Source organism: Rattus rattus, chromosome 16 (genome assembly GCF_011064425.1).
Source record: "Rattus rattus isolate New Zealand chromosome 16, Rrattus_CSIRO_v1, whole genome shotgun sequence".
NCBI lineage: Eukaryota > Metazoa > Chordata > Mammalia > Rodentia > Muridae > Rattus > Rattus rattus.
Genome location: NC_046169.1, coordinates 32,529,516 through 32,545,314, shown reverse-complemented (window position 1 = coordinate 32,545,314; position 15,799 = coordinate 32,529,516). Strand labels below are relative to the sequence as shown.

Sequence of the window (15,799 nt, the reverse complement as noted above, 5' to 3'; positions counted from 1 at the left end):
GACCCCAGCATATCAGGAAAAGAGCCGGGTATGGTGGTGCATGCTTGTAACCCCAGAACTAGGGTTCGGGTCTCTGTGAACTCAAGACCAGACTGGAAGTAAGACCTTGCCTCAAAACAGAAACAACAAGAATAAAGTTGACAGCTCTTAGTAATGTCCCCTGAAGTTGACCCATGCGCTTACCCACTTGACACACACATATGCAAATGTGTACACTACTTCTATCAATCAATAACAGAAATAAAATAGTTTTATAATGTAAAGTTTTATTCTGTGACAAGCTAAAACATATTACCAGCAGTACGTCTGTCTGAGAGAACATGTTGGTGAACGTTAGGCTATAAAGCCACTGAAGTTTTCTACTCATTCATTAACCACTAATTTTCATTTTCCCAGAAATTGATGTCCTGAATGAAGAACATTTGTTAAGGGTTTATGTTTTCATTTTTGTTGTTGTTGTTGTTTTAAGTGGAGCTGTTTGAAACAGAAGTATTTAAAACATCAGAAAGAGTAGGTTTCCTTGCTGTTCTTGTAGAACTCTGGAGTCGGGGCCACCTGCCACTTCAGCTCCAGACCATCCAGTGCCACCTTCTGGTTTCTGTGGGCAAATTAAAGCATTGGTTTTAAAAAAGAGAAAGATTTCATTTCGTATATTCTTTTAATCTAAATCCCTGAGAATGGTTTTCTCTCTGTTGAGACCTTGAACAATGAGTTATGTTTTATAGCCTGACAGCTTCCCAAAGCGCTGTGGACTTCCCACTGACATCATCGGCCCTCTCTGAGCTCACCTACTCCACACTTCAGTGCCAGGAATCGGGGAGGTGATGTGCAGTTCGCACCTCCTGACTAGAGACAGTAATTATTCTGTTGATGGTACCTCTTTCACTGACCCTCAGAAAGAAATGCATATGTAATGGATTACTGTGAGCAGCGTAGGTTAGAGTCCCATGTGAGAGATATCCTGAAAGCCCTGGGTAGCGGGAAGGTTCGGTTGATTCTGTGACGAGAGCTGTCTGCAGTGAATGTAAAGTCACAGACTTATCAAGGTTTGGCTTTAAGCTGGGCACTCTGGGGCCACAGTCAGGTGGCTATCTGTAAGTGCCAGTCCAGCCAGTGATAAGGTGCTTCAAATTTTTTTTATAAAATGAAAAACAACTAAATTAGGGTATCAGTTCCCAGTTACAGCTCAAACAATAGGAATTCTGTTTTGAGATTTATTCTGAGTCTTCTTTCGGAAACATTTTTAGAGTTCTTGGGCATACTGGATATTGGAAACAACTTTAGGACAGTCAGACCATCCTGCAGGAGACTTGGGGGTCAGAAGATAATTCTTGCTCTTTCTGCTTAATCTTTTTATATTTATTTTATTTTATTTTCGTGTATATGTGTGTTTTGCCTACCTTTATGTCTGTGCACCACTTGTGTGCCTGGTAGCCTCAGAGGTTAGAGAAGGATTTAGATGCCCTGAACTAGAGTCATAGGCAGTTGTGAGCTGCCATGTAGGGGTTGGGACTCAAAACCCGGTCCTCAGGAGAAGCAGCATTGCTTATAGTCTCCTCGCCATCTCTCTAACTCCCTCTGTCTAACATAGCCTGTCTTTGTTTCAGTGTGGACTCCTCATAGCCAAGCCCATTTTCTAATCCGATTCATACGAATACGACACTTTGAGTAAGCACTCTCATTCCTTCTCCAGCAAATACTAGCTGCGGCCTTCCTCTGAAGACGCTGCGGAGGACGCCCATGTACACCTGCGGCACTTACTTGGTGATGCTGGTCCCACCTCCGGGAGGGTCCGGCAGCTCTGCCACCCGCTCTCTTTTTGGTGGAACCAGTGGTCTGTCATCTTTAAAAAGTAAGTATGTTCTATTGGAACGCTGCTCCTGATGCACCTCTGCACTGGTCACTTCTCTGTGGCTTTGTAAACACCATGACCAAGGCAACTTAAGGAAGAGGGAGTTTGTTCTGCTGCTGTTCTCAAGGTCTAAGGGTCTGCCATGGAAGGACAGGCATGGCAGCATAGGAGGAAGCCAAGAAGTTACATTTTCTTGTTTTCTTTTGTTTTTGAGATAGCATCTCTCTATAGCCGTGGCAGTCCTGGAACTCTGTCCATGGACCAGGCTGGCCTCAAACTTCCAGTTATCCGCCTGCCCCTGCCCCTGCCCCTGCCCCTGCCCCCCGAGTGCTAGATTAAAGGTGTATCCTCCACAGCCAGCTCAGAAAGTCACATTTTTCATCTCAAGTATGAAACAGAGAGAATGAACTGGAAGTGTGGCTGCCTTCAAGCTCTCAAAGCCTATCCCCAGTGATATGTTTCCTCCTGAAGGGCTATACCTCCCCATACCTTCTCCAAACTGGGGACTGAGTGTTCAAATGCATGAGCCAATGCAGGACATTTCTCATCCGAACCACCACAGTCTCCAACTCTGAAATAGAAAGCATTCTTACTTATTGCTTTAAATGTACTCTGTTACAGTTGCTCTCTGATAACACAAAATAATAATGGCCAATGAGTGACAGGTCGATGAGTGACAGGTCGGTGAGTGACAGGCCATCTCAGTGACGGTTTTACATGGTCAATGAGTGACATGCCATCTCAGTGAGGGTTCACTGCCGTGAGCAGACACCATGACCAAGGCAACTCGTATAAAGGATAGCATGTAATTGGGGCTGGCTTACAGGCTCAGAGGTTCAGTCCATTATCATCAAGGTGGGAGCATGGCAGCATCCAGACAGGCCTGGTGCAGGAGGAGCTGAGAGTTCTACATCTTCCTCTGAAGGCTGCTAGTGGAAGACTCACTTCCAGGCAGCTAGGGTGAGGGTCTTATAGCCCACACCCACCATGACACAGCTACTCTAATGGGACCACACCTTCTAACAGTGCTACTCCCTCGGCTGAGCATATACAAACCATCACACAGGCTGAGAATCTGTTAATTTATCTGGTGCTGAGGATGGCACCTAGGCCGTGTGTTCTGCTGTTCTTGCCTGAAGCTACAGCCCAGCCCTCAAAATGTAACTTTTTTTTTTAAGATTTATTTAATCTATGAGTACACTGTAGCTGTTTTTAGACACACCAGAAGAGGGCATCGGAGCCCATTACAGATGGTTGTGGGCCACCATGTTGTTGCTGGGGATTGAACTCAGTATCTCTGGAAGAGCAGTCAGTGTTATCCACTGAGCCATCTCTCCAGCCCCAAAATGTAACTTTTTAAACTTGCTTTTATTTTTTTCCTTTATTGTCTTACCATGTAGCCGTATCTGTTTTCAAACTCAGAGTAATCCACCTGTTTCTAACTCTTGAGTTCTGGGATTAAAGGTGTTGGTCACCGTGACTGTTCCCAAACCTTCCTTTGGTCTCCATAACATAGCTTTTCACTGACTGGAATTTAGGCTCCTTTGATTAGAAGGACCACTACCATGAGAATGCAGTTGATGCATGAAATGCTTCCTTCTGTGGCCTGCTCCATGTTGGTCATCATGGGTCTCAGCATGAGGAGACACTCGTGCTCGCCTGCAGTATGCTGGACACCCGTTCTTGCCTTTAGACCATGGGGGTTATAGGTGGTTAAAGGTACCTGAGATTGCCTTCAGGAGCTCTGAGGACTGATGTTGTCTGTGACGACTAGAAATACTTCCTCACTGTTAGAAAGAAGGTGCACGTGTACACGTTGCAGAATGTGAGTGTAGAAGCCATCGTGCAGCAGGACAAAAAGGAGAGACTTCTTGGAGTCTCAAATTGGAATGGTGAGAAATAGGCATTTATCTATGTGCAGGCAGAGTAGGGGCTTCCGTGATAAAGCACACTGAAGAAGTGTGGGCAAGATTACTTTGTGGGATAGAACAGAAGGAAACACAAAAAAGAGGGCTGGGGATATAGCCCAGTGTAATTCTTAGCTGGTATGTCCAAGGCCCCAAGACTCGTCTTCAGGAGCGGAGGAGAATTAGCTGGTATAGTTTAGTATAGAAATAGTATAGTTCCTGCCACTATGATGGTGGAGGTACTGAGGCTGTTGAGAAGGAAGAAAGGAGCTGTGAATGGTGGTGCACACCATAAACCTTAGTACAGCGGTTCTCAATCTTTCTTTTTTTTTTTTTTTTCCGGAGCTGGGGACCGAACCCAGGGCCTTGCGCTTCCTAGGTAAGCGCTCTACCACTGAGCTAAATCCCCAGCCCCTCAATCTTTCTAATGATGCTGGGACCTTTTAGTACAGGTCACCTACATGTTGTGGTGACCCCCAATCATAAAATTATTTCATTGCTACTTCATGACTCTAACTTTGCTACTATTATGATTTGTAATGTAAATATCTGATCTATAGGATATCTGATAAGTGACCTCTGTGAAAGGGTCAGTCAATCCCAAAGGGTCATGACCCACAGGTTGAGAAGCACTGCTGTAGTACTTGGGAGGATCAAGCGCCATAGCCACTTAGTAACTTTAAGCCAGACCCAGGCATGATGTTGCACACCCACAATATCAGCATCTGGGAAGGTGAGCAGGAAAATCAGGCATTTGAGGCTAGCCTGGACATCATAGTGAAACTCCGTGTCCAAAACCAAAACCTCACAGATGAGTGTGAGGCCAGCAATAACAGCCAATGCACATGGTACTGACCTGGAAACTCTCCACTGCTAGGAGGTAGCTTGGGAGGGAAAGGCTGTATCTCCTCTTCCACATTGTGGTCTATCACAGAAGGAAGTCAGAGCAGGGACTCAGGCGCAGCAGGAGCCCAGAGACAAAACCTGAAGCAGGGGCCATATGGAGGGCTGCTGCTTTTTTTTTTTTTTTTTTGGTTCTTTTTTTCCGGAGCTGGGGACCGAACCCAGGGCCTTGCGCTTCCTAGGCAAGCACTCTACCACTGAGCTAAATCCCCAACCCCTGGGCTGCTGCTTTTTTATGGAATCCAGGACCGCCAGCCCAGGAATGACACTATGCACAATGGGTGGGGCCGCCCCTATCAATCAGGAATTAACAAAATGCTTTACAGGCTTTGACCTTTCTCAGTTGAGGCTCCCTCTCTCGGATGTGTGTGTCACATTAACATAAGGCTGTCCAGCACAGCACTTTACATTGTCCCTGCTTTGCAAGTGGTTACTAGGAGGGAGGCTAGCAACCTTCCGTGCCATGGAGAAGTGGTAGAGTCAGAAAGCAAACCTAGCCCTAACGCTGTCCTTCACTGCTCCCTCCCCTGTGTGAGGAGAAGCCCAAAGTGCCTGTAAGAGCCCCAGTGAGCCAGGAGGGAGAGCGACCTCACAGCACAAGTGCTGCCCCTCTGTGAGTCAGGGCTTCCTATCCCTTCTGGGCTCTCTCTTTTGACCTTCTAGTGTAGAAAACCACCTCATGTGAACATTGCTGTTTTAGATCACTTTCAGAAATATAGTTTAATATCAAGTTTATGAAGACACGTGGTCAGCATTGCTTTCAGGGGCTTCTGCGTCCGTCTTCCATTTTCGTTGTTACTATCACTAGAAATCAACAAAAAGGCAATTTCTAAAGAAGTCTGGCGAGGAGCCGGAAACGGAAACTTTAAAGAGTAGTCCTCAGCTTCACTAAGGTGCTGTTTGTTTTCACAGTCCTGGCCTCCAGTTTGGTGTATAACATTTCCGATGGCCAGTTTGCAAGTCGTGCAGACCTCATAGATGCTGCTGGAAGCTCGCTGGGGCGTGGTGCTCTCGTACCAGGATTGGGTAAGACATGAACACACCTCTTGCAGGCTCCAAGCCTGAACAGTTGAGTTTATTCGTCTGAACGTGTTAGAAAACGAACCGGGGCTGTACATGGGGCTTGCTCTTCTCCTGACTACAGGGCTCGCAGAGGGGTGTGGGACTCATTACTGTGCATTGTTGTTATCTGTTCCTATGGTTCCTTGGGCTTTTCATGAAAGCCCCTCGAGTCCTTTGCAGGCGCAGGTCCTATGAATTAGTTGCTGCAAACCACGTATTTTATTATTCCTTCTCACATAGGAACTGAGCAAAATTGTAAATTAAATTTAGATTTTATGCTCAGGTCCAACTTATCTGTTGTCATATAGATCTTTGGGGTAGAGTTGTGGCTGTCAGCACTGGGGAGAATTGCTGCCCTTTGCTCTGTGGTGTGTGGGAACTGTGCTGAGGTGTGCGGCGGCTGTGTCCTTTGCAGGTGCCTGTTACGATACCGTGAACAACATGCTGTGGACCTGCTCAAATGACTACATCGACCAGTGGTGCAATCCTGGCAACCAGGCCTTCCATTACGTGTGCCAGAGGCTGGGTGTCAGCCATATCATCCCCGAGCCCAAAGGTGAGCTGCACTCTCGGCCCCAAACATGGCAGACAGAGGAGCAGCAGTGTATGGGAACGGAGGCAGCAACAGCGCATTTGCAGTCTCCTTCTTTCCCACTGTTGTCTGCGTCAGGGAAGGCTGGCCATGGAAGGAGAAAGCATGCAAGCCTGTGGAAGTTGTGAGGAACTTGTAGGCTTTAAAGAGAAACCCCTATTTTCCTCCCAAAATCTGAACCTAGAAGTAGAGATTGATTACTGGTGCTAGAGAGGGTCTCACGTAATCTCAGCATGGGAGAGGCTCAGGGAGAAGGACTGCTCTGCGTCCTAGACTGCCCCGGGCTACAGAGTGAGTTCTTAGCTCAAAACAAAACCCAAAACAACATTGGTTACTGGTTTTCAGGCTAGAATCCTCCTAAGTGCTGGGACTAAAGATGTGTGCCACCGTGCTTGGCAATATTGACATTGTTAAGATCAAGTGGTACGGGGAGGAAATAACTCAGCAAATGCTCTGTGTAGAGCATTATTAAAACAGACATCATCAAAGTAAGAGCCATCTATATCGGGCTGGAGAGATGGCTCAGCGGTTAAGAGCACAGACTGCTCTTCCATAGGTCCTGAGTTCAAATCCCAGCAACCACATGGTGGCTCACAACCATCTGGAATGGGATCCGATGTCCTCTTCTGGTGTCTGAAGAGAGCAGCAGTGTACTCACATACATAAAATAATTCTTAATCCCCCCACACAAAATATGTTAAAACAATAAAAACAACAGAAACAACAACAACAATAGCACTCAGGAGTTGTGATTTGAGGCTAGCCTATTCTACATAGTTCATTCTAGTCCAGCCAGGGCTGCACAGTGAAAGCTCATCTTAAGCAGCCAAGCAACAGCAGCCACCATACGACCCTCAGCAGTGGAAGCCTGTGGTGTCTTTAGGTGAGGCTGCTCTCCTCTCCATTCAGCCTTGGTCACTATAGACGTTCCACCAGGGTGGGACCTGCAGTTTTGCTTCCTGAGGGCTGAATGGTTTGGCCTGAGCCTTCTTTGCAGCAGCAGCAACACCTCCACCACCAGCACCATCTTTGGTACCAGAGAGAGAAGACCAGGGCAGGGACTCAACAGAACAGAAAGTACCTGGAAACTTGATGCATCTCTATAGAGGCTCCGCACAGTACCCTTCGTAAGGGATCCTGAAGGGCCTTGATGTATGCTCATGTCTGATAAATGTAAACTGAAAAACTTGTCAGAGGGCCAGACAGAAATTACATGTCAGGGCAGAGTTTATAAGTGCCCGAGCTGGGCCACATCCTGAACTGTGTGTACAGATCCACATAGAATCAAAGTGTCACTAGCTCAAGAGGTTGGGGTGCCACCTCTGACTGTCGGCTAACAGTCATCAAGTCTTGAAATAAAACCCAGACCTGGAGTATGACTCAGTGTATGGCCGACTGTCAGAAGGAGCCAGGCCCTGGCTTCCATCCCTAGGACCAGACACAAGGACAGTGACAACTGTGAAGCAAGGTTAGAAGAGGAAGCCCAGCTCATACTGTAGATACTCAAATAAAGAAGAGTGTGGTGACTGTGACAAGAGGAATAGAAACTCAAATAGAGAAATGAGCAATTAAAAATTGAGAGAGAGTCTCATGTATTCCAGGCTGAAATCAAATTCAGTATGTAGCCAAGGATCATCTTCAACTTCTGATCCTCCTGCCTCCACAGCGTTGGGTAATACACCCAGTTTATGCTATGCTTCGTGCAGTTAGATAAACACTACCAACTGACCTACATCCCCACCCTCAAGAAATCATTAAAGCCAAACCCACTGTAACTAAGTGTGCTAAGCATCCAGCAGAGGCGAAATGTCTGGAGCACTAGGAGTTTGGCTACCTAATGCGTCTTGGGCTAGCCTGTGTCTTATGAGACTATCTAAACTCAAGCTATAACCTGGGAGAATAGCACCGAGGTCATGTGACTTTCGCTCACACTATACTCTAGGACTTGTGTCAGCCTGACAAGTTGGAGGGATGCTGACACTGACAGCCTGCTTTCCACAGTGACCCCAGCCGCCAACCTCCTCACTCTGCCGTCTCTGCACATTGGTTAGGAGTCCACATCATACCTAAGGGAGGGCCATGGAGTCCACCCTGGCTGGACAGAGAGCAATCGCGTATTAATCACCTCAGGAATGAACACGTTTCTATAAATTGTGGGTACATATGTATGCTTCCTCTCCACCGTGTGGGTTCTGGGGGCCATTACCTGCCGAGCCACCCTCCTGGCCCCTGCAATTACCTTAATATCTGAAAAGTTAGTAGGAATTCCTCTGCTTTCCTTCTCATTTTCATAGTTTTGCGAACTTGCTAAAATGATTGGTTTGCTTTGTCCCCATAAATGGAAGGGACTTTTCTCTTAGTTGTGCCTTGTTTTATGTGCTGGAGGTTGGAGCCAGGGATGTTGGTGGGAGGCAAGTGCTCTAACAAGTGAGATTCCCGCAGACTGGGCTGGAACCATGGAGCCGTTTCTTCAAGTCCCCAAGTGGCCCTACTTGTACTTTGCCCATTTAGATTATTCTCTCCTCCATTCTCTGAATGCCTGCAACCATCCAGGGGCCATAGAGTGATTATATAAGACCCTACTTGGTCACCTTTAATTGATACACATCTATCCAGATAGGATAGAAATGGGGATGCCACGGACGGTACTTGTGGGCAGGGCCTCTTCCTCTGGCAGCATGAGCGTGGCTCTACATCTTGTAGACTGGTTACCAGCCGGGGCTGAGCTGGCCTGAACCCAGTCTGAGCTCCCCCACTTTGCAGCTGATCTACGGTATCTGAACGTCTCTCACTGTTTGCTTACTGCCCTGTAAAACAGGGCTGAAAGAGTTTCCATTATAAGCCTGAATGTCAAACCTTATCCCATTGTTGAGGACGTGTACCAGCTCAGTAAGGAATGGCTTCCTGTGCTAGAAAGCACAGTTCTCACATATTTACATTTCACACTCTGGCAGGAAGGGTCTGGAACAGCATTGGGATCTCTGGGCACCGAGAGTCTGTCCTCGTGTGTACACTGGAGACTTGCTCTCTGCGATGCCTGCCATGGCTTTCCTCACCATGTTTTCCTTTGTATCTTCCAGAAGAGGCCATTAGCACGAATGAAGTCATAAACCAGTTACTGCACCATGTTGGCGCCATGTGCATTCACCAGCTCAACCTTCTAGCCACGAACCCTAACCTTCCCATCACAAGTGTCCTGGGCAAGCAGCACCCAATCGAGGCACGCCATCTGAGCAGCATCTGTGACATCATGGAGAAGGCCATGGTTAATGGCGACACCTGCATCGTGCGCTGCATCCTCGTCGTCTTTCAGGTACATACATGTCAGCATATGTGAGCAAGATGGCAGGCCGGAGCCACCCCTTCCCAGAGCACCTTCAGCAGCTGCTTGGCATCTTGTCTTCTACTGTGTGTGTTGCACACGGAGAGCGGAGGGTGCTGTGTAGCTCTTGCTGTCAGTGTGTGAAAGGTATTTGCTCTGTGCGGTTGTGCAGTAGAAGAATGGAGTAGAAAACAGACCTGCTTATCTCTTTGTAAGCTCCATGTGCTTTCCCTCAGAGCGCTGGTTTACCCTGGCGAAGTGAGCACACTGAGCTCTGCCCGTTATGTTTCTGTAGGTGGTGTTTAAATTTTTCTTCAGCCCACAAACTGAAAGGAACCGCGACATCATTCGGCGGTCAGGATTGCTTCTTTGGCAGTTGTTGATGGCACCAAAGGATCAAATCTGTCCTGAAATTCAGAAGGAGGTCTGTCTTGCTATCAGGTAAACAGCAGATGGGTTTTCTTAGTGTCCCTGCAAAGTAGGTACTGTAACGGGGCCCTCTCTGCAGGTTGAAGCTGCATAGCTCAGCCCATCTGGAGTCTGGACCTCACCAGCTGAAAAGCATTTCCCCCAGCACCAAAGGCAGCCCACTCTGGTGTCTCATATGTGAAAAGAAAACAAAAGCAAAACTCATACACACACACACACACACACACACACACACACACACACACACACACACACACACACACACACTCTCTCTCTCTCTCTCTCTCTCTCTCTCTCTCTCTCTCTCTCTGAGACAAGGTTTCTCTGTGCAGCCCAGAATTCTGTAATTCTATAGACAAGGCTGCCCTCGAACTTAGAGATCTGCCTGCCTCAGCGTCCTGAGTGCCGGGATTAAAGGCGGGCATCAGCTGCACCTGCCGAGCACAGCTCTCGCAAGGGCTGTGAATGTAGTTACACAGCCGGTCCGTTCAAGTGTGAGGTGGCTTGGGAGCATGCTTTGCCGTGAGCAGCCCGAGTGTCTAGAGTTTGCTCTGCCATTCACATTGGCTGTGACTTCTGTCTCCTCAGGTGCTTGGTGACTCGTAGGCTGATGTAGGACAGTGCTTAGTTGTGCTAGTCCTTGTCAGCTGTTCAGGATCTTCTTGTGTGGTTGCTGAGATGGCTCAGTGAGAAAAATCACTTACACCCAAGCAAGATGAGACCTGAGTTTAATCCTCTAATCCCCACTGCAGGAGGAGAGAATCAACTCCTGAGGGTTGTCCTTTGACCTCCAGTCATACACATGGATACCTGCAGTCACATCACACACACACACACACACACACACACACACACACACACACACTAATACTAACAATAGTAATGGGGTTTTTTTTAAATCATTTTGAGCTGGGCATAGCAGCACACATCTTTAATCCCAGCACTTTTGAAGCAGAGGCAGGCCAGGCTCTGTGAATTCAATGCCAGTGTGACCTACGTAAGTGAGTTCCAAACCAGCTAGAGCTATACAGCGACTTTGTCTGAAAACAAACAAACACAAACAAAAACAACAACAAAACCTCAATAGTGATTTTTTTTCTTAAAACATATTTTTGAGGGCGGGAGAGATGGCTCAGAGGTTAAGAGCACTGACTGCTCTTCCAGAGGTCCTGAGTTCAATTCCCAGCAACCACATGGTGGCTCACGGCCATCTGTGATGGGATCTGATGCCCTCTTTTGGTGTGTCTGAAGGCAGCTACAGTGTACTAATTTACATTAAATAAATAAAATCTTTAAAAACAAAATCAGATTTTTGAATGTGTGTCTATGGCAGAGGTCAGTGTTGACTTCTCTGTCTTATCTTTTGAGGCAAGGTCTCCATGGAACCAGGCCCTTACCAGTTGGCTAGATTATTGGCCAGCTAGCCCTAGGAACTCTCTAGGCTCCACCTGCCACCACTGGGGTTTGGGGTGTTTTCGCTGGGTCCAGCTTTTCCAGTGGCTTCTGGAATGGGAACTCAGGTCCTGTTCTTTCAGAGCAAGCATTTGATTCAATGGTCTGTCCTCTCAGCCTCCTCACTGGGGAACTTAGAGTCTGTGGCCTAGTGAGGATTTTGTTGTTTTGTTATGGCTTTGGGGAGGGCATATTCTTTTGTTTTTGGTGGTAGTGGTGGTGGTGGTGGTGGTGGTGGTGGTGGTGGTGGTGGTGGTGGTGGTGGTGGTGATGATGGTGGTAGGTTTTGGGACTGATGTAGCTAGACTGACCTGGAGCTTGAGATCCTTTTACCTCAGTCTTTCAGTTTCTGGAATTACAGGTATGCGCCCTCATGCCCAGCTATCAATTAATATTAATTAATGAATTAATTTTTGAGACAGAATCTTACTGTGTGGCCCTCACTATATCTACCACTATACATACCAGGCTGGCCTCAAGTGCATTCTATACTTCAGACGGCCTCAGTGTTGTTCTGATTGTTTATTTTATTTCCATCCATTTTCACTTTCATAGAAGTAAAGCTGTGAGATGACCACGTGTAGATTAGAGGCCCTGGAGACTGCAATGGTTGGCTCATAAGCGTGCTCTGGCAGGAATGGGTGCAGAGGGCAGGGTTTGGGGCTGTGTTTTGAGCTACTTCCTGGTGAGCATTAAAGCAATAAATGAAATGTGGTGCAGGCAAAGACCCCTGGAGTCAGGTAGTGTTGTGCTGTCTTTGTGATGGCTTTTTAAGTGCATGGGACACAGGACATATTTAGGCTATGTACTAAATCTGCAAGTCTCTGATGACATTTTTCACCCAGTTCTTCCAGGCTTCTCAAAAAACTGAGAACAGGAATTCTCTGTGCCACATGATTGTGGCACAACCTGCATGTCTAATTGGCTTGTCAGCATTGACTTTTCATAGCTCTCAAACTCTCTTTCACTGGTTCTTCATGGAGTGTGACATACATTACCATTTTGGTAATTCACAGGCCAAAGATGGGAAAGACCTCTCTTATCGGAGAAGTGACTGGAGTACATCATGTTGGTGAATTTAAGTCTCAGCTCCTGGGGTGGGGAAGGTAAAGGTCAGCGTCCTCCTGTACATAACGCGGGCTGGCCTTGAACTTGAGATGACACACTCATCTCTCAGTCTCTCAAGAGCTGGGGTTACAGTGCATACCACTGTGTCTGGCCAGACTGGTATCTTTAACAGAAACTCAAATAGCTAGAGTTTGTATTTTCTAGATTTTTTTTAACTTGCTGACATTCCTGTCATTTCAGCTCTGGCTTAAATATTTTATACCCAGGTGAAACGGAAATCAATAACTTACTTAAGCTGGTCTTAACAGAAGGTGAGGATTTTCTTTGAACAACTCTGTGTATGTGTGTGTGTGTGTGTCTGTCTGTCTGTCTGTGTGTCTGTGTATTATTAAGAATTCAACCTAGGGCTTTGAGTGTACTAAGCATTTACTCTGCCACTGATTGTATTCCACCACCCCCTTTTAATAAATATTTATTTTATATATATGAGTACACTGTTACTATCTTCAGACACACCAGAAGAGGGTATCGGATCCCATTACAGATGGTTGTGAGCCACCATGTCTTTCCTGGGATTTGAACTCAGGACCTCTGGAAGAGCAGTCAGTGCTCTTAACCACTGAGCCATCTCTCCCCCTTTTTAACTTGGGAAACAGTTTATTTATATTCTGTATCCTAATTGTTTTATCTGCATGTGTATCTGGGTACTACACACCTGCAGTCCCCATGGAATGCCAGAAGACATTGTTAAATTCCCTGAAATTGGAGTTATAGAAGGTGTTAGCACTCCATGTGGGAATCACTGTTCTGTCTCTCCTGTTCCCTTTGAGAGAGAGAAAAGAGTATCACTGAGTTTCCCACACGAGCTTTGAATGTTCAGTTTTCCTCAGCCTTCTGAGTAGCTGAATATGCTATTCTTTCCTGTTCTTCAGGAAACTGCTGCACTGTTACAGGGCTTCTCGTTTTCTTCCTGTTAGTCAGCATACTTGAAAAAGTGTGTATGTGGGGCTGGAGAGATGGCGCAGTAGCTAAGATCATTGGCTGTTCCTTCAGGAGACTTTGGTTTGGTTCCCAGCACCCACATGGAGGCTCACAAACATCTATGACTCCAGCTTTAGGGCATCTGATGCCCTCTTCTGACCTTTGCCGGCACCGGGCATGCATACGAGGCACATGCACACATCTAGGCAAAGCACACATAAAATACATCTTAAAAAAGCTGTGGCTGGAGTCCATGGATAAAATGTTTGCTTACCGTACAAGAGTTGCTAGTCTCCTCCTGTCACTGAAAAAAATAACAGCAGCAGATGTGTGCACAGCGGCCCACACTTCAGGGTGGAAGCAGGAGCCGTGATTCAAGTGTTTTTAAGCTTTTTTCCTCTTCCTATGTCCTGACTCTGGAATCTGGAATATAGATGTTTCTCACATTTAAAAATATACGACTTCTCACTCTAGCACGGTGGTACATGCCTATACCTGCAGCACTCAGGAGCTACGTAGAAGCAGGATGACAAGGAACCCCATGCCATCCTCAGCGTATAGAGAGGACAGATCATCCTGGGGTGTCCACACCCTGTCTCCAACAAGAGAAACAACCACCAAAAACAATTTTGTGAGGATTTCTCCCCAGGGTGTGTGTGTGTTTGCTTGGTTTTTCATTTATTTGAACACGTGTTTTAATTTAGACTGAACAACAGCAACAGCAGACATGGTAAGAACACTCAGTGTTTAACAGCACTGATCTAAGGAAGCAAGAAGCCACAGCACTTTATAATACACCACCAATACACAGCAGATGTCCTGGCCAAAGCGGAGCCTGGGCTATGGGGCCGTTTTGCTGCTATTTGCTTGAGTCTAAACTCCGTGGTCCTAGGTTGTGGTCCTAGGCTGTCCTCCATCTATTTTTTTGGAAACTTTCTTAAAGTAACATCAGTTTTCTTTGAGCAGGAGGTGCCGTTTGTTAAGACATCGTTCCAAGTTGACCTTGAACTTGTAGCAGCCCTCCTGCCCCAGCCTTCCTGATGCTGGAAGCACAGCCCAGTTAGAGAAAAGGCTTCTCTAAGTTCTGTTGCCAGGGTCACTTATGGCTTTTTGTCCTGTATCAGGAGAGAGAAACAGTGGACTCTCCCAGCTTCGGGATGTGATTCTCACCAACCTAGCAGAGCAGCTTCAGAACAACCGGTTCGGCAGCGATGAGGATGATCACTACAGGTGAGGCCTGCTAGTTCTCTCTCTGTGGCCAACTAGACCCGCCCCCAAGAGCAGCTTCAGAAGAAGTGATTTATTTGGACTTTGCAGTTTCCAAAGGATAAGGTTGCATCCTGGTGAGGAGGCTTGGCTGCAAGCAGCAGGTGTGATGACAGGCTGGGAAGCAGAAATTATGAGCTCGAAGTGGTACAAAACTTTAGTTCTCAGAGCCTGCTCCCAGGACACTCGTCCTCCAGCAAGGCTGCACCACTAAGGCCTCTCCAAGCAGTACCAGCAAATGCCCACTCCTAGGGGGACATTCTCATTCAGACATAGCACATCTACTGTGTTGGCCACGACTAGCCTTTTCTCTAAGTGATAACTTACATGTAAATGTGTTTGGTCATCAGTTTCCTGCTATAGCTAATAAGGTGACCAGCATGTTGAAACTAAGTTCTGGGCCCACTGAGATGTAGTGAACCCTGCAGCTGTCCTAAGAGCTGAGGCGACTTGTTTCAGTGTGGTGAGTGGGAAGTGTCTGGGGCCTGGCAATGTCCTCAGCAGAAGTGATGGTGAGGGAAGTCTCATGGGCAGCTGGCTTGCTCCTGTGAAAGAAGCTGTGTGCCAGAGTTACTAGAGTTAGGAGTTAAAGGCTACATAGTAGCCTTTGGTTTTTTGGTTTTTTGGTTTTTTTTTTTTTTTTCTTGTATTTACTTCTAAAATACTTGAAGTAGGAGGTAGGGCACCATTTTGGTTTGTGGTGTGTTTGGTTTAGTTTGACTCGCTGACAGTGATTAGCTTCCTGACTGTCTCATAGCAACTGTACTGTGTATGCTTCCATGTTTTCAAGACTCAATGACGAGCTCTTACACTACATCCTGAAGATTGTTGTGCGAGAATCCTGTATCCTCATCACCAAGTGCCAGACAGTCTCCAAGGATGATTTCCAGAAGCTCCTTTCAACGGTGCCTGTAAGTGAGGACCTTACTAAGGGAGTGTTGTCTCCTCTCAGCCAAGTCTGTGGA

The 15,799-nt window shown here is 46.8% G+C and overlaps 1 protein-coding gene across 2 annotated transcripts in view; it reads left to right on the top strand.

Annotated features, from left to right (window-relative positions):
- Nucleotides 1-15,799, top strand: part of Hectd4 (HECT domain E3 ubiquitin protein ligase 4) — a 150,667-nt gene that overhangs the window by 54,756 nt on the left and 80,112 nt on the right. For both annotated transcript variants that reach the window (XM_032886787.1, XM_032886788.1), the window contains exons 9-16: nucleotides 1,694-1,852; nucleotides 5,575-5,688; nucleotides 6,140-6,280; nucleotides 9,397-9,629; nucleotides 9,934-10,079; nucleotides 12,828-12,898; nucleotides 14,693-14,798; nucleotides 15,625-15,745. In XM_032886787.1, the coding sequence (XP_032742678.1) occupies nucleotides 1,694-1,852; nucleotides 5,575-5,688; nucleotides 6,140-6,280; nucleotides 9,397-9,629; nucleotides 9,934-10,079; nucleotides 12,828-12,898; nucleotides 14,693-14,798; nucleotides 15,625-15,745 (1,091 nt within the window). The remainder of the gene's footprint in view (nucleotides 1-1,693; nucleotides 1,853-5,574; nucleotides 5,689-6,139; nucleotides 6,281-9,396; nucleotides 9,630-9,933; nucleotides 10,080-12,827; nucleotides 12,899-14,692; nucleotides 14,799-15,624; nucleotides 15,746-15,799) is intronic.